Consider the following 24,487-nt stretch of genomic DNA (forward strand, 5'->3'; position numbering starts at 1 on the left):
GCCCTCCTTAGGGAAAAAAGGACCGTATTATGTACCAAGGGTTACATAAGAAAATTAATTTACAGCAGGTAATTCATTTTTCTGAGGAGAATTTTATGTTCTCATTCTCCTACATAATATCTAAATGTTGTCTTATAATGTAGAGATAATACTTTCATTTTATTTTTATGGTGTCTTTATATAGATTTGGCTACATTATTCTACATCAGAATAATTCCATTTTGAGTGAAGGAAGATGTATTTCATTACTGAGGAGCTAAAGAGTTCAAGACAGATTTCTCAGTACTTCCAACATGGACAAGTCTTTCTGCAACTTGAACAAATCACTTCACCCACCACCCACAGCCAGTCTGAGAAAGAAAATCACTGAATGAACTACTTTCTAATTCATGACAAAACCATGGTAGAAAGTACTTTGCTTTGGGGGTAGGCGCGAGAAATTACAAAAGGCTGCTTAGTGAAGAAGCAGCCACAGAGATAGACATGATGCAAACTCATCTTTGGGTCTCACCCTTTCTTAAAGAACAGTGTCAGAGCTGCAAATTAATCAGAGGGTCCAGCAGGTCCACTGCATATGCACATCCAGCATAAGGCAGGTATGCATACAAACAAACAATAATATTTCTGATGATGCTTAAGCACTTAGAATATGGATTTGCAGCAGCATAGCTAATGTAGGGACACTGAGTTAAAGGATTTTCTGTTCCTTTAAGTTTGTAGCACTGCCACTGGCACTGTAACTCTTGGATGCTGTATCCTGAAATGCTGTGACAGCCTGGTGCTTGGCTCAACATGTATGCATGCTTGTGGAGTGATTCTACCCTCTTTCTTCCACAAATGGCCTCTATTCTTAATCATTTCAGGTTTCCAAAAAACTGAGGCAAAAGTCAGAAATGACCAGTATGCAGGCTGAGTGAATCACTATTTAAATGCTGGGCACTTAAATGGATAGCAGCGCTGCACTGCCAGAAACTGTGCTTACCTTAGCAGGGAGCTCTGACAAACTGAGATGCCTCCCAGTGGAACTGATGCGAAAAACCAACACATTTTTTTTCACACAGGCTCACAAAACAAGATTAGACTAATTGATCTGATACAGCAAAACTGGCACAAACCCAATAGGGTTAAAACTGTTGTAAGTGGAAGAGAATCTCTTTATCTCAATAAGCAGTCTACTCATAGAGCACAGCGGCATCATCTCCTCTTGAGGCACACACAAGGGCCAGCATTAACCCTAATTATTTCGATGGGAGACTATACCCCTAGACTGTCTGTGGGCTCTGAGTACTGAGAGAAGATGGTCTTTTCCTGCTTAAAGTAATTTTCTTCCATAGCTTTTGTGCCATTTTTGGAGCAACAGATCAATTAGTTTAATCCTGTTTCATGTGGCTGTCATAAGAAGATGCTTATTTCTGGTCCTGTGCCACAGTAAGACAAAGACACACTGCAAATTGTTCTGCTTACAATTGTTAATGCTCCTGAAAAAAACCCCGATCTTTACCAGTATATTGGTTCTCAACGTACTGGCATTAAAATATTTCTTTTGAAAATGGGTGTACCCAAATTTTCATATTTTTCAGCTGTTCTAATACTTTGTAAAGCATTAGGTACGAACCTATGATTTCACTCTGTAAATAGGCACCCATTTTCAAATGTCCCAGTTTGTGTGTTTCCATGTACAAGAAATCAGAGATGCTGCCTCTCCATCTTTGCAGTTTCCCATTTACAATTAAAACTGAAATACCAACATGTAGTATGAAATTCTAGTTTGTCATGAATAATAATGAAATTCATTAGATAATAAAATCGCAGACAATTTTTAAAACTGAAAATTGAAGCCTTTCTTCTCTTTGCTTCTGTCTGACTTGTGTTATTTGAACTATTGCCTGAGATAATATGTTGTTATATCTAAGCAGCAAGTCTATGTATCTCCCTCCTCTGCCCTTTTTTTTTAGCCTCCAATTCCCAGCAATTGCCCCAGCACTAAAGCCTGTGAGGAAGAAGACAAAGGATCCTTTTACACGGCTCATAATGTAAGGCTTTTTTTTTTTTTTTTTTTTTTTTTTGGAGATAATTTGGTCTGCAGATTGTGCAAAAGGAGATAAAAAAGGACCAAACTCACACCTATAATCTAAAAAAGGCTGACCAGAAATAACATGCAACTGTAATGCTACATGGGCTGTATAGGAAACAAGGTAAGGAATCCGCCTCTTTCAAAGCTGATTCAAGGTAGAACAGGTATGACTTACAGTTGCCAGCCTCTGTTGGTGTCAGCACTTACACTGCATCAGATGTAATTAATTCATGTTTCAAACAAGGAGGTAGCTCTAAAGACCTTGATAAAACGGAAAGCAACTAGGAAAATTAGGCATGAAATGCAACTTTATTAGCAATAGGCTTTACAGCCTTTGGCACTACTTGTTTGAAAGCTTGTAAGAGTGTATCATTCCACACAGGTCCCCGAGGCTAATGCAAATGATGATGACTATGCTGTATTAAATTCTCATACCTTGCAGCCTTCACATGTGATGACTCCATAGTGTATTCCAGAGGATTTATCACCACAAATTTTGCATGGTATCACTTCAATTTGTGCTGAAAAAGAAAAAAAGAGGGGTATTTTGGGTATATAATTCTATTTAATTATTGTTTTTCTCAAAAGGAGATCTTTAGAAATAGAGAGCAGATAATCAGTTGAACCCCAACAATATAAAAATGCTTTGTATTGTATGTCTGCTTCTGAATGCTTTAGTTTGGCCAATTTTAAATACTCCAAGTTATGTAGTCTCTGCCACATCCCACAAAACTCTTCAACATCTTAAAATGTCTCACAGTAAGTTTTTTCTCATATTCCTTTTTTTTTTTTTCTGGTTATTTTTATAATTATTATTGCTAATGACAGTCATTAGGGGTTCTAAACAATAATCTGGATTGTCCTTTCCTACATACTTCAAATATTTGTGACTTTCCATTTTTCTGAGGTAGAAATACATGGTGTATTTTGATGCTCTTTTTAAAGCAGAGTAGAGATGATGAAGTTTTCACCTACTTCAAATTACATTCAAGACATGAAGATGGTAATAATATCACTGTCAGAGACGGGCTGGTAAATGCTTGCTTAATCTTCCTGTGTCTTCAAACTATTTGTTTTAACACTATTTGTTTTAATCAGCAAGCAAGGCCCACCGACGGAGTTTAGGTAGCTAGTGGCTGTGTACTGGGAGAGTCAGGTACAGTCTGAAAAAGTTTAAATATGGATGTGCTTCAGATCCTTTTATAAACATATTGGTCGTCTGATTCTGAAAAGGAAAACACATTTCATTATCTTCCTTTTTTGTTTGTTTGTTTGTTTGTTGTTTTTGTTAACACAGCTGTTTGATTCTCTCAATTATATTGAATCCCATGTCTTTCCTTTGATGATGCTGTAAGAGCACATATTTAGACATGTAAAGAAGAAATGTGCCTTTACTTTAGTCAGATGAACAGAGAGAAATGTTTAACTTTGTTAAACTGATTTTTTCTCCCTTTCACTTGTTCTTCTGTGTAGGATACATGCCTCCCTGCTATTATCCTCCTACTTGGAAGTACCATCACATTTGGAGAGTACTCTTGGTGATGCCTTGGGAAGGCTGACTGGAAGAGAGATTAGACAGAGCTAAAAGAATAAAGTAGATATTTATTAAAAGGCCTTTAAGGAAACACCTTGGGCAGTACAAGCCTGGCCAGGGCTACACCCACGATGGCCTTAGAATGGTCACAAAGTGGATGACCAGTCACAAGGTCTCACACTTTTATAAATTTTGATCCATTTGCATTTGGGTTTAATTGCCCAATTACAGCTTCAGATTATGAAGTCTCATCATTCTTGTTTTCTCTCTTCAGTCCACTGCTGTTTATGCTTTTGGGCCTGAAAACTTTTTAACAGTTGTCCTTAGTTCCCATCTGGAAAAGGATTTGTTTTGTCTGCCTACTCTATGAAGAGAGCTTACTAACACTTAATATGAGGATCAGAACTACAGCCCTAGGCAGTACAGAATCTGAAAAACATGAAAGCTAAAACTTAAGGCATCACTGGCAGATATTTCTCCATGCCCAGGACAGGAACAGCAGTAGTTCTCTGTAACTCAAGTCACCCATCAAATCCTTGCATAGAAAAGCTTTTTTTAGTAGAGCTAGCCCAAGCACAAGGATAGGTAACTGTTAGTACAAGACGCATTTAATTCTAAAATGGACTGAGGCAGAGAAACAAGCTTGTCATCCAGATGCTAATCCTAAGAAGAGCATCCAATTTCAAACTTGTGGGCTGTTGAAAAGATTAAAAAAACTGGATAAAACTTGTGCCTAAAATTGACTGCAGATTGTAAGCTAAGCACTAAATATGCTTGCACAGTGGATACTGTGAAAATACAATCATATAGCCTGGATTATGCCCCATTTCTACTTGTGATTTGTCTCTTTCAGCAGAAGCCAGGAGTTTCTTTCCTATCACTTTCTTCTTCCCACCACCTTGTAGTTAAACAACCAAACTCAATACTGTGTCCCAGCAAGCCACCACCACATTTCCCACTGAAAGGTGCATTGCATACCCTACTCCTTTATCCTCCTATTTAGTGTAGAGGTTTATGGGGTAAACTGCACAGGTGAACAATAGCAGGCTCTCTACTTTGGAAAGTCAATTAACTATTCCCTTGGGACAGCACATCCCAAGGGACCGAGGCAAGAGGAACTTATATGGATGGCTGAAGAGACTTTAGATCCCCACTGTGAACTCATTCTCCTGACATACTCATTCTGATCTAGCATAATTTTAGGCATTGGTCAGGCAAGCAAACCAGGTTTAAAACTGCTCCTAAGCCATACTGTATACAGGGAACTCCTTAACAGAGAAGCACCTGCAGTTCTTTGGACTTTTTTTCCAGGTTGATCCTGCTCAAATATTCCTATGCCTTATGCCCACTGGGATAAAAAAAAAACAAAAACCAAACATTTAAACATGTGCCTTCAGGCACTGGTGGTTGTGAGGCTACTTTGAGCAACTGCTCACAGGTCTCTGAGAGTCATGTGGATGGAGAAAGTCTCAGCTCTGGGACTATGTGCTGCTTTATGTTTCAAAGACATATATCAATGTCAGAGGCAGGAACTACAATGAGAATGGAAAGAAATCTGTAGGAAAAGAGAAAACAGAGAAAAAAACCCCACAGCTAAATATCAAGATACTTTTAATGTGCATATACCATTTGTATCTCTGACAGGAACAGAGAGAGAAGAATTGATCCTGTAACACTGATTACATTTAGCACAGTACTATTTACTGTAAGTAAACAATAAGTTCATGCATGACTTTCAATTTTAAGCTCTTTATTAATGGTATTTGTGGATCAAGCCCCTAAACGCTAAGGCTTTGGGTTTCAATTAATAGGTAAAAAATATTTTAGACTCTTCAGTTAATTCAAACCTCTATTCAAAAATAACCGTTCTACAAATAAGTAAACACAGGTTTGTCTAGGAAATTGCTACCATTTCTCCTCAAGAGAACTCACAGAAAAGACATCCTTAGGACACAGAAGGCATTTGAGTAAGTTTCGAAAAGTGTATTTTGTGATATTTTTTTAATAAAACAGTCGAACAATTGCAGGATTCCAAACAGAAATCTTGATTGTACAGGCCAGACAAAAAAGAAACCACTGTATTCCCAGAAGGGTCTTGAGATACTGTAATGAACATACAGTGTACCATATTTCTTTTGCAGATATAATCACAGGTCAGAGATTGCAGAATACTCTGAGTTGAAAGGGACCCACAAGGATCATCAAGTTCAACTTTTAAATGAGTGGCCTGTATGGGTATAGAACCAACAGCCTTGGTATTATTAACTGACACAGGGTACTACACTTTTCGCACATTCTGTTTTTATTTGTCCACCTGTGATCTAATGTTGTTTTTCTTACTCCCTTCACCTGTTAGACCAACAAACAGTTCAGGGAGCCATATAGCCAACTCTCCTTACAGCTATTATAAAATAAGCCACTTTCTTCTGAACTCCTTAAAAATATAAAATGCATTGAGCAAGCACTACCTCCTACATATTGAGGCAAAAATTGAATGAACAAACAATACTAGACATGCCACAATGATAACTTTCACCAGCACAGGAACAGAACTTATTTTCTCCCAAGGTAGTGAACATGAGGAAAGAATTAGAGCAAAACCACTTAGTTCCACTTCAAAAGTCTTTCCACTTGCCTTCTCATGCATTTTTACTCCTATACTATGAGCGAGAAAAATTGCTCCTGCCTCTTTTCAAGCAAACCTCAAACTTAGTAAACTTGTCCAATTTTTCAGTAAGCACATTGAGATGTACCACTCAATAAAAGCCTGAAAAACCATTATCACCCTGATGCCTAAGAAAATATTTAAAATATTTGGATATACGCCGCACAGTGATTGCTCCCTACCATCAGCTGGAGCGTCTTTCCTCAGTACCACAGGGTTATGTGTCTGCAGTATTCATCTCTTATTTTATACTTAAGTTGAAAGTTCTTTAGGACAGGAAACTGCCTCCATTTTATGGGACAGTCTACAAACTGTAATGCCAAAATGGAAATTAATTAATTCTATATAACTAGTAATTATAATCCACAGATGATGGGATAACCACCTGGAATCTAATTCATTCTCTCATGACAACAGAAAGTAGGGTTGAATTCTATCAAGGAAACAAATCCAAAACTGTCTCACATATTTGAAATGAGCACCTACATATAAACAAATAGGTAACTAGAAACATCTTCAAACAAAGCATTTGCTCAAATGCACCCCAAGAAAATCAAGAGTACACTGAGCTGCCTTTTTTCTTTTTTTCACCAATAGAATGTTTACACATGGGCACAAAATTCATTATCCTAAAGGCAGGAAAATAATCAGGTTTCAAAAGTTGTTATTTTGGTGAAATTAGGAATGAATCTGCAATGGGAGACAGTTAATTTTCTGAATTCCTCTTGAAAGAAAGGTAAGAGTTGACAAGGCATCTAATGTGTCTGTTGTGTTTTTGTGGGAATTGTCACTCGCATACGATGCTTAACAGAGAAAAACAAAGCTCACATTTTATATAATTTCAGTTTGACATATGAAGAATTTCACTTGGGAAAGACAGGATCATAATCTCACAGACCTTTATCTTTGATTTAAGGGGGGAAAAAAGACTTGAGCTTTCAGTATTTAGTTCTTGATCAAAAGATAATAATAAAGCATGTGAGGCATAAACTTTGAAAAGGAAGTCCTTTCTCCAATTTTTAGATCCAGGAAGGTTTGCACTTGGAAGCATCAAGGCTAATCAGAAAACTGATAGTGAAATAAACCAGTTACTTCACCCTTCAAGAATTCCCATCATCCTTTTGTTGGAGTTCCTTGAAAATTGCTGGTAGAATGGCCTAATTCAATTTCATCTTTCTATTCCAAACTGATTTCAAATTAAGTACATCCAGCATTTTTTATCTACTTGCCAACCCTGCCTTTTTTATCCTGACCTCTGTGAGCAGGAAATGCTTTTTTTTCCTTGGAAGTTACCATCAGTAGAAGTTTCCCTGGTAAGTTAGGCTGCCAACGAGATCTAATCCCTTTGCTACTGGAATAGATGTTTTCTACCTTCTCAGCAAGACTTCAGGTGCTTTGCATTTAATAATCTGAAAATATACAGCTGAGGATACTACTTACGTTTACAGCTTCTGTCATATCTCATGCAGTGAGACCTATACAGTTAGTAATATCTCAGCAAGTTAATTAATTCTAGATAATGTTAATTAATGTCTGTAGATACATTAGCTGTCACTCATACCACAAATGAGCCATTAGAGTAAATTCATATGGTGCAGTTCACCCAGAAAAGTAACGTTTTCATAAAATCTTAGCACTTTTGCACAGAGATACGTTAAACTCTGACTGTGGGTCTGGCCCCTGGATTTGTTGCAGCAACGAAGACTCTCCGCAAAGCTGACAGCTCTCAAATAAGCCAGTCCTATATCTCAGGAGCACCCATATACAAATCTCAAGAAGCAGCCATTCTTGTATATCTCTGTGTCTCACTGGGCACCAATACTAGATGTCATCTCTACATACATGTACGAAATATATAAAAGATGTATTGAGTATGAAGGTAAGCAATAGCTCTAAAATTTGGAAACAGAGAAATCTGATAGATCATTGCTCAAAATAGAAATGGGGCACATTAGTGCAAAAAAAGGTTTTCCCCATAAATGCATGCAATTGTCTTGTCCGATTTCTTTCACTGTCTCACGCTCTTAGCTGAAGTTCTTTTAGTTTACAACCAACGTCACTTGGAAGGTTATCTGGTAATATGTTTTCTTTTTCCCCTTCCTCTTTCATGATTTTCCAGTGCGGGAAAAAAAGGAATGAAAAACCTCCTAAATCAAACCAAACCACACTGAATTGTATACCAATCCTCCTTATAGATCAACTCTGCCTTTTATTGCATGCCTATTCTAAAGACTATTGGAAAAGGGCATTTTAAAAACTAAAGTGTTTTTAATGGCAAGTTTTTATGTAGTTACTCTGTGCATCTTTATTGTGTGCATTTAAAATCTATTAAAACAAAAGATCAAACCTTAAAAATATGTGTGAAAATGTCTGTAGAATGATGAAAAGTTTTAAAATTATGTGCCATATATCAGCCTTTTTGCATATGATAAAACATGCTTATATCTGCACTGTAAATACATACTGTGGAAGATGTCTTCATGAGTTCCATGGCCATAGTAATGTTTATTGAACATTGTCAAATGGTTTGAAATAGATGAACATGAGCTCAAATAATTACAGCTGCTCCATAGCTAAAAGTAATTTAAAACTGTTCATATGACCTCATCTTTTTGTATCTCATTGTTACACAGTAATTTTGGAACAAGTCTGGAAAGAATATACATATACAAAGATATACACAGATTATTTGCCTTTATATTCAGCAGAGAAGGTGAAATTATTATGAGCACAGCATAACAACCTTAAGTGCTAATAAACACTGAAAAAAAAAAAAAAAAGTTTTGCTCAAATATTGTTTCTTTCCTAAGTGTAACTACACTGGATCTAGCACTATTTTTCAACAATTTATGAATACTAAAAAGTTGTTACATTTGTGATAGTCCAGGGTTACAGATCAGATGAGATTTTCAAATTTGACATATTTCATTAGAGCAAGAGATACATTCTATTTTAAAGAATGCTTTTGGACACAAGGGATACGTTCTTTTTAAAAGAAACACTTTTGGACTCCTAGCTTTTCATCATACCTTAGATAGTCACAAAGGACTTCAAGATTAAAACAGGTTAAGGATAACTGCTCCAAGCTGAATTTCATCATTGTGTTCAGCTAGAAAAGCTGCAAGATTTGCAAGGCTGGATGTTTCTCTGCGAAGCAAAGGTTATGAGCAAAAAAAGGCTAACAATTTTAAGAGCAGCGATATAATGTTGTGAGATAACGATATATTTTGGATCACAATTTTTTTTGTTTGTTTGTTTTCTGCAAACTTGATCATTTCAATTAATTAAAATAATTTGTAAAATAACAGAAAACTTGGATTTTCATTGTGTCATTACAAGACAGCAGGGGTGATGCAATTTCATGGACTCCAGAAAAAATACTGTAGAGATTTGTTGCCAAGAATGTCAGCCCAGGCAAGGAAGACAGCAGAAGAGAAGCAGAACTGCACTGTTGGGCAGTGATAACTAACACAAAGTGCAGCCCATTGTCCAGATCCCCAAGGCAGAACTTAGGTGCCTTGTCAGAAGCTATGGCTCAAAACGTGATCCCTGAAAGTCTGTGCTCATAGAGGTCAGAAAGTGTCAAAGGATAAGTAAACTTTGATGGCTCACTTAGCACTCTGTAAAATCCATATAGAAGCAGTTTCATCGCCTCTCAAAGTAGACTTCTCTGTATTAATCTATGAACTCTTTTCCTTAGTAATTCAAATTCATGGAAATTATGCGCACAACTTCAAAGGATGGTACTACAGTAACACAAGTTATTGCACAACAAAAACAAGTTGTTAAACAGATTGTTTGGGCTCTACATGTGAATTAAATCAGAGTTATTTAAGTAAATTATCAAGGCCTTATCCTGGGCCCCCTAAAGAGCTCAAGAAACTTGTCCTATTGGTAGGGAAAGATTTAAGTATATAATATATGCTGAATTATTATGGTACAGTTTCTGCTTCCCTCAAAGACTCAAGCAATGGTTCTGCTGATATTGCACACTTTCCCTAAAGAGATTATTATGCTAATCCTAAATATTTTACTACCCAAGTTATCCTATATTTGACCTCATCAGATCCAATGTTCTTCAAATAATCTCTAGCAGCTTTAGCTAATGTTTATATAAACTGGTCAGGATGACTGAGTAGTGGTGACTATGTTTTCCATGTGACACTCTTAAACAGTGAAAGTGCACTCAGTCAAAAAACCAGCAGTCCATACAGAAAATACATTGCATATGCGAAGTTCTTTCCTATAAGAATTATACCTAGTATTTACTCTGCCAAACTGTTTGTATAATTGTTAGATGTTTCACTTAAATATTTTAGAATATATCAGGCATTTAGCAGGACATATTATTTTCCCTCCTTCTTACTCAGAAAGCTACTTAGACTGTGCTAGGTATTTCTGACCTATTGTTTCCTGAAGACAAAAATCCACAGCTGCATTCTTTTCCCTTCTGAATAAATGGACTAATGTACTCTGCAAAGGAAGAGTTCAGACACCATGATAAATATTTAAAGTCCATTTTGCCTGTTGAAGCTGGCTGAAATGGTCATCCAATAGTCAGGACCTCAAAGTTAATTATTTTTGTTAGATATGCACAGATCTCTGCTGTGCAGTTACAAAGCTGAGCAACACAGAGAGAGATGCTGCAGGAACATGCTGTGAAGACCTGTTTTCCAGGTTGTGGGATCACACAAAACCTTACCTTTCCTCACACCCAGCCAGGTGTTACTGCTTCCTGGAGTGGGATGGAAATGAACTTAAAACTTAATTCATCTTATAGTAGAAGGAGTGTGTATTCTTAGCCCTGTCTATAGCAGCATCTTCTTCTCCAGCTCCCTGCTACCGGACTGCAGCTGCAGCACACTGACAATCTTTGCATCCCATCCCTCCTCCCCTCCTTACCGTCCCAGATTCATTTGAATGTCCTCAAATTCCTATAGTTTCAGTTACACTCAAACCTAGAAGTTTACACCATGCAAAATCTTCAAGGGAAATAAGGACTGTTGCACTGTTAGATTACAGCAGTGCAGCAAACTGAGGGCCTAACTGGCATTATCTGGGACTTCGTGTGGCTGCCATTACAGTCAAAGGAATGATTTCCAATCCACTTTCCCGGACCACTTTTCTTGCAATACCTTACTTTAGACAAAACGTAACTCCCACAAGGCAAAATTATGTGAGACACAGGCAATAAGAAACAAATAATAGTGATTTCAACCTGAAATGATTCTGAAATCATTCTGATATTGCCTTCTTAAAACTTCCTGAACGTCTTGATATTTCTTCATATTTCTGATTATCACTATGGATTTTCACTTTTGCACATTCCTATTTAAGTCTTTGCTCCATCTTTTGAAAAGCATTTAAATCAGCTGGAGATATTCTTGGATTTGCATCTGTTGGTGTTTGAAAAAATGTACTTACCAGCTGTCTACTTACCAATTTAATCTGCCATCTTTTAACGACAGTAGGAAGAATTAATCTTAGTAAAAGTCCAAGTACAGTTGTCTCAATGGTAGATTTGTATATCATGTTTAATATTTCCCTCTTTATTTTTCACTGTAATGTTATTAAGGAAGTGAAGAATAAAAATATTTCAACTCACCAGTTGCATCACGTTTTATTTTGGTTTGAATATCACACATTTTGTTGTAAATAAGACTTCCAGGAGCAGACAGTAGTCTTCCTACTAGCCTACTTACACACAGTTACACCTGTGCTGTTGCAAAATTGAAGTCTTAACAGACTGCATTAACAAGATTAAATGGAAGAAGTAATATGGCGCAGACTGTTCCATTTCATCAAAGAAGGGAAAAAAAACGCTGGAGGCACTAAGTAATGAAACAATATTTTCTTTTGATTCTCTATTAATGTATGCATTTCCTATTTCAGTGCAGTGATTTAATTTTTTTTTTCTTGGAAATTCTGAATAAATCTCAGCTTTCCTTTGTCATCAGTTTTTGTTTCAGATATATATATATATATATATAAGACAAGGAGGATTAGATGTAAGATGCCAAATTATTACAGAAAAAAATCCCCGTGTTGTGAAATGTCACCTACATCTTGCCTACTTTCAGCCAGAGCTAAAAAGTAAATTTTCCTTCAGTGTTTTTAGATGTCATGTGACACACCTGTCGGAACTGCCCCTGTTGAACATCCATTACAATAAAGAAATATTAACTGAATCCCAGTTGCCCTTAGGTTGTAAAGAAAAAGGGAACTTAGGGGTAAGCTCTCAGTATGAATCTCTAACAGAGCTGCTCAGAGCCTAGAACTAGTATATTCTATCCCCCCGCCCCCCTGCCCCCAGGCTTCTATAATGGCTAGAATCGCATCCTGTTTCATAGGTTACACTTGCAAAGACATGCAGTGGCTGTTCAACACCAAATGTGGTGCAGCTGAACACAAAGCAAGATTTACACAGACTTTCTGTCAAAAATAAACAAAGCGAAACAGCACATAAGAAGAGAGCATTTCTACAAGACAGCTAATACATTAAATGCATTGCTTCCTACTAATTCACTTTTCCCTTTTGAGTCTTTGTGGATTTCCTGTGCTTTGAAAGAATTCCTATCACTTTCCGTTACATATTCCCAGGCTATTCTATGGCATTGTTACTTCACTTCCAGGTAACCTTTCTTTCTTAAACCATTTTCTCATGCCCTAACTTTTGCATAAAGAAGTTGTTGGAATAAGGGATGAATCAGATTCTAACAGTTCTGTCTTGCTAACCCTGCATATTAATTTCCTTGGAATTCATGCCAAAGATAAAACAGAGAGAACTTTCAAGATTCAGTTAGCCTGATACATACAGAAGACTGTTAATCATACATACTACTGGGAAAATAAACCAAAAATGTTCAAAATTGCCATCTCAGCCATCTTTTCTTTGAATGCTTGCCTGGTTTAGATAAAACAGTTGAGGAATTTTCAAATAAAGAAACCAATGCAAGAGGAAATATTATAAGAGAGTTCTGAAGTTTATGAAAATAAGCAGAATTATTGGAGATTGGGGAAAGTAGAGAAAACAAACAAATACATGATCTGGGAAGAGTCAGGATGAAAAAATATTTTCCCAATAATATGGAAAACATTATTTGGAGGATAATAAGGATGAGTTAATTACTTGCAACAACTCATTTAAATTTGCATAAGCATTACACAGCTATTTTTTTCATGTCTGTTCCTAGAACCAGTCACATATAGTCACATACATGTGTTGCTCTGGGTTTATAATCTTAAATACAGTCTCAAACTCTTGGCCTGTGGCATTTTGATGAAAAAACATTGCCTGGCTTGGTAAAAACAGTTCACTCTCTATTATTTCATTAATTGAAACCCTTTGATGCTATGGAGCATAATTTTTCCTGACTGGGTAAATAATTGGTGTATAATTTTCCTTCTGTTACAACAGTGTTTCATTCTTCTGAAATACTTATTGCCTAGGAAGATCTTTAAGTCTCACTGTTTCATAAAATATTAGTGCTTCCCATTAGACACACTGCTGTCCTCTCAGATAAAAAACATGGATCAAAGAAATGGCCAAAAGAAATGAACAATATTTAAGTGGGTTTTCCCCCCTCTTTCCCCTCTGTAATTTGTGTAACTGAAAATTAGTTCTGCATGAGTAAGAAAAAAACCAATAGATTGCTGCCAAATACTGCACATACTTCTGATGCATGACTTAGTATCAAACTGGTTTTGAGCAATGACTCACCAGACAAACCACCTTCCAAATCAAGAACTATCATTGACTAGTAGCCTAATAAATCCCACTGTATGTCCTGCTGGATATGCTCTGCCTCTACAGGGATTAGGGTGTAAGGACTTCAAGAGCACGATGATCTGCCTCAAATGCTGTCAAAGAAAGGAGTTCTTGTAAGATAAGCCACCACAACAGGAACTTAAGAAAAGCATGGATGGTAAATAGGGAGGCATTAACACCATACCTAAATGAAGGTGAAGGTTAGGAATTAGCACATTGGACAAATTCCAATGTGCAGACTGTGGGAAGGATGCAGATGGCAGCAACAGGAAGATGCCAGGCCTAGGGAGGCAGATCTGAGTAACCTATACGGACAAAAATTCCCACCATGGAAAACTGAGAAAGGAAAGAGCTGCTTACACACATGCCATTCCAAGTTACAGGAACAGCATCTAGGCCTCATGGATAGTGGGGACCTGGACCTGGAAAAGAGCGGTACCTCCAGAAGAACATTTCGAGGTTTCCAGCACTGAGAGAACCACTGTGAAGAAAAACAAGCAGGGTGCCAGACAAATCCACGCGGCAGTATCTTTTGCTGAATCTCTCACTCTATTAGTCTTACCCCTCTTCCTCCTATTCCTATAGGAGGAAGAGGGGTAAGGTCTGTACCTCTTATTTACAATTAAATAAAATCTATAATATTGATTTTAGTGTATGGTCTTGTTTGCACCTTAATTCAGGAAGAGGCATGTCTTTACAATCAGATCCTAACACAGAGCAGGCAGAACTTGGATGCAGAAGCCTGTGCAATATTTACTTTTTGAAATGAGACCTGAGTTCCAGAAGAAAATGGAAGTATTTTAACTCCTACAGAAATATAATGATACAACATAATTTTCAGTTTGTATTTCTAGAAATGTACCCCACTGACTCTCAGATGAAAAAACCCCTATGTTGAAAAATAATTTCAAGGGACAAACAAATACAAAATGAATACTCCACTCACCTACAGCATAGGTTACAGCAAGCTCTGAAACCCATGTATTATAAGCTCCCCTTTGAAGATGAAGCTGTCCTATGAGCTGGCTTAATAGCCTGAACCAACAGACAATCCCAATGAAAGACATCACCACGCACCTAGAGTTCTTTTTGACTGTTCGAACACAAAGAGATCATAGAATCATGGAATAGTTTGGGTTGGAAGGGATCTTCAAAGATTATCTAGTTCCAGCCTTCCTGCAATGAGCACAGAAAAGTCATATTTCCACATTCATGACAAAATATTGCCCAATCGTGTTCAACAGGAAAGAGAGCTCTTTTTCAATATGATAAATATCTTTGAGTTAAGGGGTTACAGAGAATGGGGTGGAGTTTCTAGCGCTGTTTAATTCTGTACCACCCATATCATGGTGGGTGTATGGTTTCAGGAGGGAGCCAGGGCCAGCAGTGGTAGGGTTGCCATCTTTTCATGGGCTCAAGGGAGGAGGTATGCAAGTTTTGGGATCAGCCTGGCACAAACAGTCCCTCTCTGCCACTGGCAGTCTTTTCCCCATTCCTCTGAGCTGCATCTTTTCTGGTTGGGTGCTAAAACACACAAAAGAAAGAGAGCAGCAGCAGCATGGAGCGGAGCCCAGCACAGCTCTGTAAGGACCTAAGCTGCAGCCATGTGCTCCACTCCTGCTGTCAGGAGAAGGGTCCCCTGACCTGCTTCAGAGCCCTCTCAGGTCCCACCAGGTTTTGTCATCCCTCTTCTTCCAGTGCTTTTGTGCTGGGGGAGGGAAGTTAAGCTTTGACTCTCCCTGACAATATACTGCCTTTGTTGTCCCAAAATCTGTGTGGCCCAGACCAGGACAAGTCACCATTTTTGCCTTTGCCTGGGAAAACCACGTTGGGCACTGTCTTTAGGAAGCGTTTTTGTTGGTTCAGTGATGAACACCCTTTTTTGTGCAAAACGTTCTCTTTTCTATGCTCTTTTATTATTATTTTTGTGGTTATTGTGATTTTTGACTATAGCATGACTCCAGTTTATAATCTTCCCTAGTGTTTCCTCCACTGTGATAAAAAGGTGGGGGAAAGGGAGTAGCTTAAGTGGGTTTAATTTTCCTGCTGTGTTTTAAACTAGCACATTAAGAAAGGAAGGAATTTGACACCACTGAACACTTTGTAATACAGCCTTATTCCTAAATGAGTTAAATTCTCTCATCAGTCTAATTTGCTGAGCAGTTAATAGCATCTTATGACACCCACAACCACAGAATGAACTATGGAAATGAGGAACATAAACAATTTATTCCAGTAATTTAGAAAGAAAATAAACTACAGAAATTTTTGCAGAGAAACTGTATCAAAGTACAGTAAAAAACTCTCACAAAACTAATAGCATTCTCCTGAAAGAAAAATATATTAGAATTCAAAAACTGATTGGGTATTACTTTTTTTTTTTTTTTTTTTTTTTTTTGGGAAAAAATTCAAATACTCAACAACATGGTCTGCTGAAGCCACCCTGTGCAATTTCATAGCCAGGGACTCCTTCAGCTTTTTAGATAAAACCTGGTTTGGTTGATAGCTGAGGTAAAATTAGCTAAAGCAAAGAAAACTTGGCCATCACTTTAGAGATAATTAATGTGGAGAGCAGGGTGGAGGTACAGTGGAATTCACTTCTGCCTAGCAACATGGCTCTTGTTAAGAGAAGACACAAGAAGCACCGTGTCTTGGTTCTGGCCAGATTGTTAACTTTTTCAGTAGACAAGAGGGGCCATGGGTAGGACAGTTATTCTCTACTACCTCAAGCTGTTGCTGGGTGAGGATGAAAGGGAGTCTTGCCTGGGGCGCCTTCTGGTTGAGTAAGTAAGGCAGAAGGAGCAGTCAGGTAGTGGCACTAAGCTGGACCATGCAAATGGGAAATGCTGTTTCCAAGCAATCACATGTGAATCCTTTGCCTATCTTGTACATGTTGTTATTAACATAGATCTCATCGCTCTTTACAGGAAATTGCCCTTATCCTGCTCTTCTCTGCACTGAGACAGCCTCACTCTAAGTATTGCGTGCAGTTTTGGGCATTAAGCTGTGCCCAAAGAAGGGCACCAGGATGGTGAAGGGCCTTGAGGGGAAGGTGGATGAGGGGACGGCTAAAAGCCACATTGAAAGCAACGGGTAGGGGGACCTTCACACACTGGGACCTTCATTTAGCAAAGGCCACCTGGTTAGTTACCACTGGAGGCTCCACCAGTTGAGATGAGCTGGCTCTCCCAAGTCAAAACCTTCACAGATCACAGAAGGGATAAATTTCCTGTGTGGTCTGTCTGATGAATGTGTTAGGGAAGACAGTTTGGATTAGTCCTGCTTCAAGCAAAGGTAAACGCATAGTTTTTGTTCAATGACCTTGGTGCACTTGTTGCAAAATGCAGCTGGATGGGGAAACATGAATGTGTACATGAAGGGGATTTGATTTTTAGGTGAGAGCAGTCTGTCGTGTTTTGCTGTGTAATATTAGTAGCTGAATGCCATAACTACCATGGACAGTGAGTCGGGACTGCTCCAGATAGGCCTGTCATGAGCTCCTGATGGAGCTTGCAAGCACCTGACAGCACACCAGCCCTCCTGACCTGGAAGACATCTAGGACAGAGAACCCACAGTCATGGATTCAATAAACTCAACAGATATCCTGGAGGGACAGATACTGACTACGGAAATTGCGCTTGTGTATATATATCTCTATATATGTAGATGTAGGATCAAGGTGTGATATTGATGGTATAGGATAAGGGCTGGATTCCATTTTAGTTACGGTCAGGACAGGGTTCATTATTTGCAGCCAGGAGGGGCCATGGCTAGGATCCAGAAGTTATTCTATACCACCTCAAATCATTGCCAGGACAGGAGTAAAGAAGTCTCTTCTGGGGAGAATGTGCTCCTTCCAGTCAGGCAAATGGGGTAGAGGGAGTGGTCCTGTAATTCTGGTTTTGAGGCTGAGAGTGGTTGGGTAATGTGCATTCTGAGCAATCATGTGTGAATTGTTTGCCTGTCTTTTACACTTAATTGTTATTATTATTGCTGTTACTGTTCATTTTCTTATCTCATTGCTGTTCTGGTAAATTGTTCTTATCTCAACCTGTGATATTTACTTTTTGTGCCTTCAATTCTCCTCTCCATCCTGCAACAGGAGAGGTGGGAGAGTGAGTGGCACATGCAGAGTCTCAGTGGGAGCACTACATTGAGGAGTACCACTCCTAAACCATGCCACACTCATAGATGGAACTCTTTATCTTTGGATGTTCTTGGTAGTTTTATCAAAAAGTATCCAGCTGTCTGGATAGCTGTCTGGGGAGTGAGAGAAATGAAAAAAAAAAAAAAAAAAAATTATCTGTGCACAGGCAAGACTACTGGTTCAGAGAATCATTTGGTATGGACAGATGCAGGGTTGCCAAAGTCAGGGAAGCTGTGCCAAATGATATTAATTATATTGACTTTGGGTCAGCTCCTCTTTTCATTTATTCTTACGTCACACAAGAGTTGAAAAATAAAGTAGAAGGTTATAAAAAGGCTGTAAGTAATTGTATGATTCTCCTTCTGAAGGCTGCCTGTGATATATTCCCCAGTCTTAACTGCCAAAACTGTAGAAAATTGAGCAGCAACTTCCAGATTGTGGCCCTGCATAATCAGGAAGAAGGTGCTTCTGTTCATTTATTTTAGGAAGTAGGTATTGTCCTTGGGGAATGAACCTCAGTCTTACGCTTTGCATATTCTTCAGCCATGCAAGCTCTGATCAACCTTGCAAGTGCCCTTTTGGATGTTGGCTTTCCACCACTGCAGATACAGAACAGAAAGAAAAGTCTTACTGCATCCTGAAATCCTTATGATCTGTAAATCTAAGTCTCTGCAGCCCTAGGGACACTTCAACATTGTGAATCAAGTTCTATTCCACTTGCAAGCTAAAGATACAAAAATGGTGATGCTACTTTCTGTATGTTCATGTTTAAAGAAAAATCAATAGAAATTTAGCAAGAATGCTGATGCTTTAATCAGAGCTGCTGTGTATGATAGAATATGGATGACATCATATATATGTGACTCCCCCAATCACAGCAAAAGGATCAGCACAAGAAGTTGGTAGCAGGAATTTTTATCAGCTTTTTTTTTATTCTATTTTATTTTTTTCTGGTGAAAAGTGATACTGATGCAGGAAGGGAAGCCATGAATGAAAGAGAGCATGCTCTAAAGGTCTATTAGTCTGCTGTGTGGTACATTTTAAGGTAAAAGACTTTAGAAATGGTAAGAGAGGCCATACCTCTATGTACAGAAAGTAAGTATCTTTGGACAACCTTATAACATTGAGGCGACAGGCTTTCGCTTTTGATATGAACTCTTTAGTATTTGAAAAACACTGAATGAGTGTTAAGAACTAGGGACCAGAGTATCATACATGAAAAAACTGGAAAAGAAATTATGGACTTTGAACTACACTGGAAATGGTGAACTAATAATAGGGTGGTCTATTAAAACCCGCAAGATCTATGCGACTTGTTTTGACTGACCCTTTGTCTCACACTTCTTATCATTTTACCTCCCAAGGAGTGACTGACTGCTCTTGATAAAAATGTCTCCTCTCTAAAAGGGATGACACATGTCCCTGACACATGTAAAGAGAAATTCACAGCTAAATACATTCCGGAGCAAATCAGGTATTATAGACGCCTACAGTCCAGATGTTCACACATCAGCTAATCAGGCTATCAAACTTTTGCTGTAGGAAACTACTGACTTACCAGAAAAATTATTGCTGTTTTCATTATTTCAAACCTTGTGTGTCACACAGCATGTGTCTCAGTGTCTTGCTACTGGATGACAGTATTGGAGGAAATTTTTTTTAATGGGCTTTTGCCTGGGAAACTATTGATTATTTCTGTAGGTCATTTTAGTTCTTCCAGTGGCCAATGCACTTTGCTCCAATATTCACTGGTTGCCTAATTTATTGATATTTTTACTACAATTTAAAAAGCCAGCAAATTTTTAAATTGCAAGTCATCTTCTGAGAAGGAATATTTTGATAGCTGCTTCCAAGTTGAAAGCACTGATCTATATTACACGCTTTCCACTTGGTAGTCTGAATATGAACGCCCCAGTTTGGACATGTAGTAGTACATTTATTTGCCTGCAAAGGATAAATACCTACATGCCCCAAGTTTTGAATGTCAAGGGTAATTATTTTGATATAACTCTTTTCTTTTGTGTGTCAACAATAGATTTCAGCTTTCTGCAGCAAGAGAACTATTGTCTCCTGAGTACTTGGTCTGACCTGTTAGGGAAAGCTGTGCTTTACAAAGACTTACTTCTCACTAGAGAAGCAGAGATAAATCTCAGGTGGCTTTTCTTATGTGGTTTGTTTTGTTTGTTTGTTTGTTTGTTTGTTTTTTCTTTAAGCAACAGTAAATGACATTCTATAGGTTTTTTTATAAACCAGAAAAATCAGCAAGCTGAATATTTTTCTATAGTTACTCAAGTGATCTGTCAAGAAGTGTAGTGACTACACATTGAAAATAAAAATGAGACTAGAAGGGTTTATACAAGCTGGGCAATTAAATAAATTATATAAAATGGAAGCTTTTCCAAGAGTTTTCCAGTATCTAAATGTAAGCCTCACTCATTTATACTTTAACAAAAGTATTAAATTAAACCTCTTGGTTTTATTCCTATAAACTGCTGTAACCACACTCTGCTTCCTATGTGTTCCAATTTAAGCTCTAGACACCCTGTAGCCATAATGTCTTGTTAGAAACCCAATAAAGTGGGACAATTTATCTATCAGTGATGACAGTCACCATGCATAATTCAGTGTGAGACCTCTGTATTTCCACTTTACTGCAAGGAAACAACAACAACAACAACAAAAATCTCTGGAACATCTTCATTATATGCATTAGCAAATGGTATTGGACTGGCAGCAATGCTGCTTCTGAACAGCACTTGTATCATGTCCCTTCAGTCTGCCAAGCCCAAACACTGGAAATAGAGAGGTGAAATGACAATCACATCAGAAATATTTCAGTTGGAATCCTGAACCTTATGAATTTGTGCTCCATCTATCTGGGAGGAGAATGGGGATCTTGTATCTTACGTAAAACTCAGGTAGTTTTCATGAGCAAGAACACTGCCTGCCGTATTACAAGGTCAGTCACAAAGAAGGCATCACTGCTGGGTTTCTAATCATGAATCTCATGCTCATTAATTATACACAAAAGAACATCAAACTCTTCTAAAACAACAAGCCCAGAGCTTTGCTCTAATACCTCTGCCAGCACTTCTCTGGACTCCTGAAGACACGTATTGTGCTTTTGACAGAAAGAGTGCTTTTAAGTCACTTTTCTAAACACTACCACAGGCTTGTTTCCAAACACAGCATGCAAATAATAGATGCAGAATTTAACAAACTTAAAAACAGTGGAAAAAAATATTCACTAAAGATCATTGTTGCAGGCAGAAGACAGGTGGTAGAGTGAGCATGAGCCACTCAATGTACTGTGCTGCTATTCTAGTTATTGTCTTCAACAGAATCTTCAAGAGCATGACAAAGTTTGTGGCATTGTCCTCCAAAGTCCTCCATGAAGGCATGAAATGAAGAGAAACTCCAGTCAGTATGACAGCTTTATTCACACTGGTGACATGAAAAACATATTCATTTACAGTGAGATACATTAGGGTCAGAACAAAAAAAAAAAACAACCAAAGAATAGAGAACCCTAAGAATTTGGTACTCGGATGTCTGTCTCTTGAGACACTTAAAGCGGGATTAGTAAACTTTTACGTGCTTAAATGTTTCTGCAGGGTATAGGCAGTCCAGTGATTTGCCATTGGATCTGGGTTTATGAACTGCTAACACACAAAGGCTGCAGAACAGAAGACAGTATCTTAGGTGCCTTGGGCAACTAACTAATAAAACTGTACGAGTGACATTAGAATATAGGGGAAGTAGTGAATGAGCTATTTTTACACAATCATTAGATACACCAAATGTAAGCACTTGCTTACAGTGATGTTTCTGCTCCTCTGCCCTGAGTACTTGACATATTTTTTTTCTGACAAAACTTTAATGAACATAGCTGTAACTTCTTTAAAGCTAAATGGAACACATCTTTGTCATCCTAGCTGTATAAAACATATTGGGTGGGGTTTTGTTTATTTGTTTTGTAATTGCTACAGGGCAAAGAATAACTTGTTTTGCAAGCCCATACATAGAAGCCACTTTTGAGGTAAATCACTGTGGCTTGTAGGCCCCAAACAGTGATGCAGAAGAAGAAGTGCAAAATGTTCGAGCCACACACAGAACTTCAGGGACATTTACGGAACTAGGCAAAAGTGTACTGGTGTACCAGCAGCAATGTATCAGAACACTTTCACAAGATGTGATGAGAGGCCCCAATAAGTGCCTCCCTTTCATCTACTGATAAAGCCTATCACTAGCTATGGAACAAAGGGAAGGAGTAATATCAAATGAATCACAAATACGGCTTCCTGCCATGCTAGTGAAATAATACATTCTTGTCAGAAGCCTTTCATCCAGACATTTTAAAAGAAATGAGAACAAGCTGTAAGAAGAGAAGAGATCACTAAGAGAACAGTGGTGTTACTGTCACTTTTTATCATCGTCACACTACTCCCTCATTATGCTGGGTTTACTTTTCTGGCTTCCCTTTCCAGGGGCTGCCAATGAATTTAGAGAAGTGAAAGATAAAACTTTTATCATCTAGCTCTTAGATTCAAGAAACCCCACAAAATAAGCAAAGCTAAGGACAAAATATAGTTGACTAGTAGTGTTAGTCATCTTCATAGAACATAAAAGTGTACAGCAAAAGGATTCTGATTCATGGTTTCCCAGGCCATGAAATATAACCCTTTTTCACTGGTTTTTATAGATTTTTGTTGGAAACAATACAGGATATAACTTCCTAATGAGGTAGTCTAGATGATGAAATTTCAGACTCCAGTTAAAAAAAAAAAAATACATATATAATGGTACAACAGAACAACCATAATTATCAATGTTACATACTACAATATTTGCATCCCTAAAAATGGAAGTACAGTTGTGTCACAGATGCCAAAAATGGAATTGCTATTAAAAATGTCTTATTGGGACTGTATGCTCAGGTCTGCCTATAATTACCTTTCTACGCATTTTTCTTCTCTCCACAAATGCGCTATTTATGGGGAAAGAAAATGTGTATTATCTACCCCTTCGCACAGGTGTCATGCATAATGAAATTCCTATGATTTTCTGCACCTCAAAAGGGCAACCATTTCCCATAAATACACACAGGAAGAAAATGACCCTAACTCATATTACTGTACAAGTCCTTACTAATATAGCTCTTATTACTTAAGATGACATTGAATAACGATGGATAGCATTAGTGTTTTCAATTCAGGTGGTTCTACACTCAATTATTAAACAACCCTACCTTATGTTTCCTTGGACATTAATTACTTCTGATAATATGACTCAGTAAATCTGAGCAAAACTGTAATACTGGTCCTACTGAGAACAACCTACCTAGTTAACGGGGGAAACAATAAGGCAGGAATATATACCATAAGTGCAGCCTATGCTAACATCTTACTCACTGTAGCTTTAGTTGTTACAGCCAAGCAGGGAAAAGAAACAAAATTCTGCAGTATTTGGAGGCTTTCCTCACACTCTTAGCAAGCATTACTGAGCAAATCTGGCATTCAAACTAAAATGTTTTGCTTTACAGAAAAATGCTGAAAAAACATTATTAAAAATCTCACGAAGATTGTTTTATCTGGTAAAAATCATAAACATTAAAAAAAGGTAAGAAAAGCAATTCAAACAAGATGTTTTCAATATGTCCACACCAAACATTTTGTAACAAATTTCTCTCTCCACATAAGTTTAAAGCTTTAATTGGCAGACAGTGAAGTCTGATGGGAACAACAGTCTTGTAAATACCTAGGAATGAAAAGTAAAATTGAGTTAGCACAGTGTAAGATGCAAGTAATTATACAATGCCAATCCTGTTTTACAGAGTTCAGTCTTTAAACAACACGTCTAGGAGAAAATATGGATCTCCTCACTTCAAGTGACTCAAGCTCTTTTCCCAAAAAGTCGGGTCTATTACATGTAACAGCAGGCTCTTTCCTTAAGGGTTTCTCACATGTGGATGATGCTACCAGTTAATATGCAAGTATACACAATTTCCTGTTCCTCTAGCCAGATCCAAATATCAGTAACTAGCTATGAGAGAACAAGCCTTCACTGGGGAAATTTCAAAATTATCTTTTCTGCAGAAAAAATTTCTATTATCTCTGAGAAAATGCCCCCACAAGGAGACATAAAGGACTGATTGAAGTCTCAATAATATATACCATGTGCAACTGTATATTTTCACTGATATATTTAATACTCTGTTGAAATGTAACTAGACTGCCAAAAAGAAACAAAAAAAAGGAGTTTTAGATGGCCCGTGTCACAGTTCCTGACCAATATAATT

General features: G+C 37.8%; 1 protein-coding gene across 2 annotated transcripts in view; it reads right to left on the reverse strand.

The window, feature by feature from the left end:
- Positions 1-24,487, reverse strand: part of RORB (RAR related orphan receptor B) — a 126,043-nt gene that overhangs the window by 29,879 nt on the left and 71,677 nt on the right. For both annotated transcript variants that reach the window (XM_040090369.2, XM_040090368.2), the window contains one exon: positions 2,510-2,595. In XM_040090369.2, the coding sequence (XP_039946303.1) occupies positions 2,510-2,595 (86 nt within the window). The remainder of the gene's footprint in view (positions 1-2,509; positions 2,596-24,487) is intronic.

This window comes from Hirundo rustica, chromosome Z, assembly GCF_015227805.2.
Source record: "Hirundo rustica isolate bHirRus1 chromosome Z, bHirRus1.pri.v3, whole genome shotgun sequence".
Lineage (NCBI taxonomy): Eukaryota > Metazoa > Chordata > Aves > Passeriformes > Hirundinidae > Hirundo > Hirundo rustica.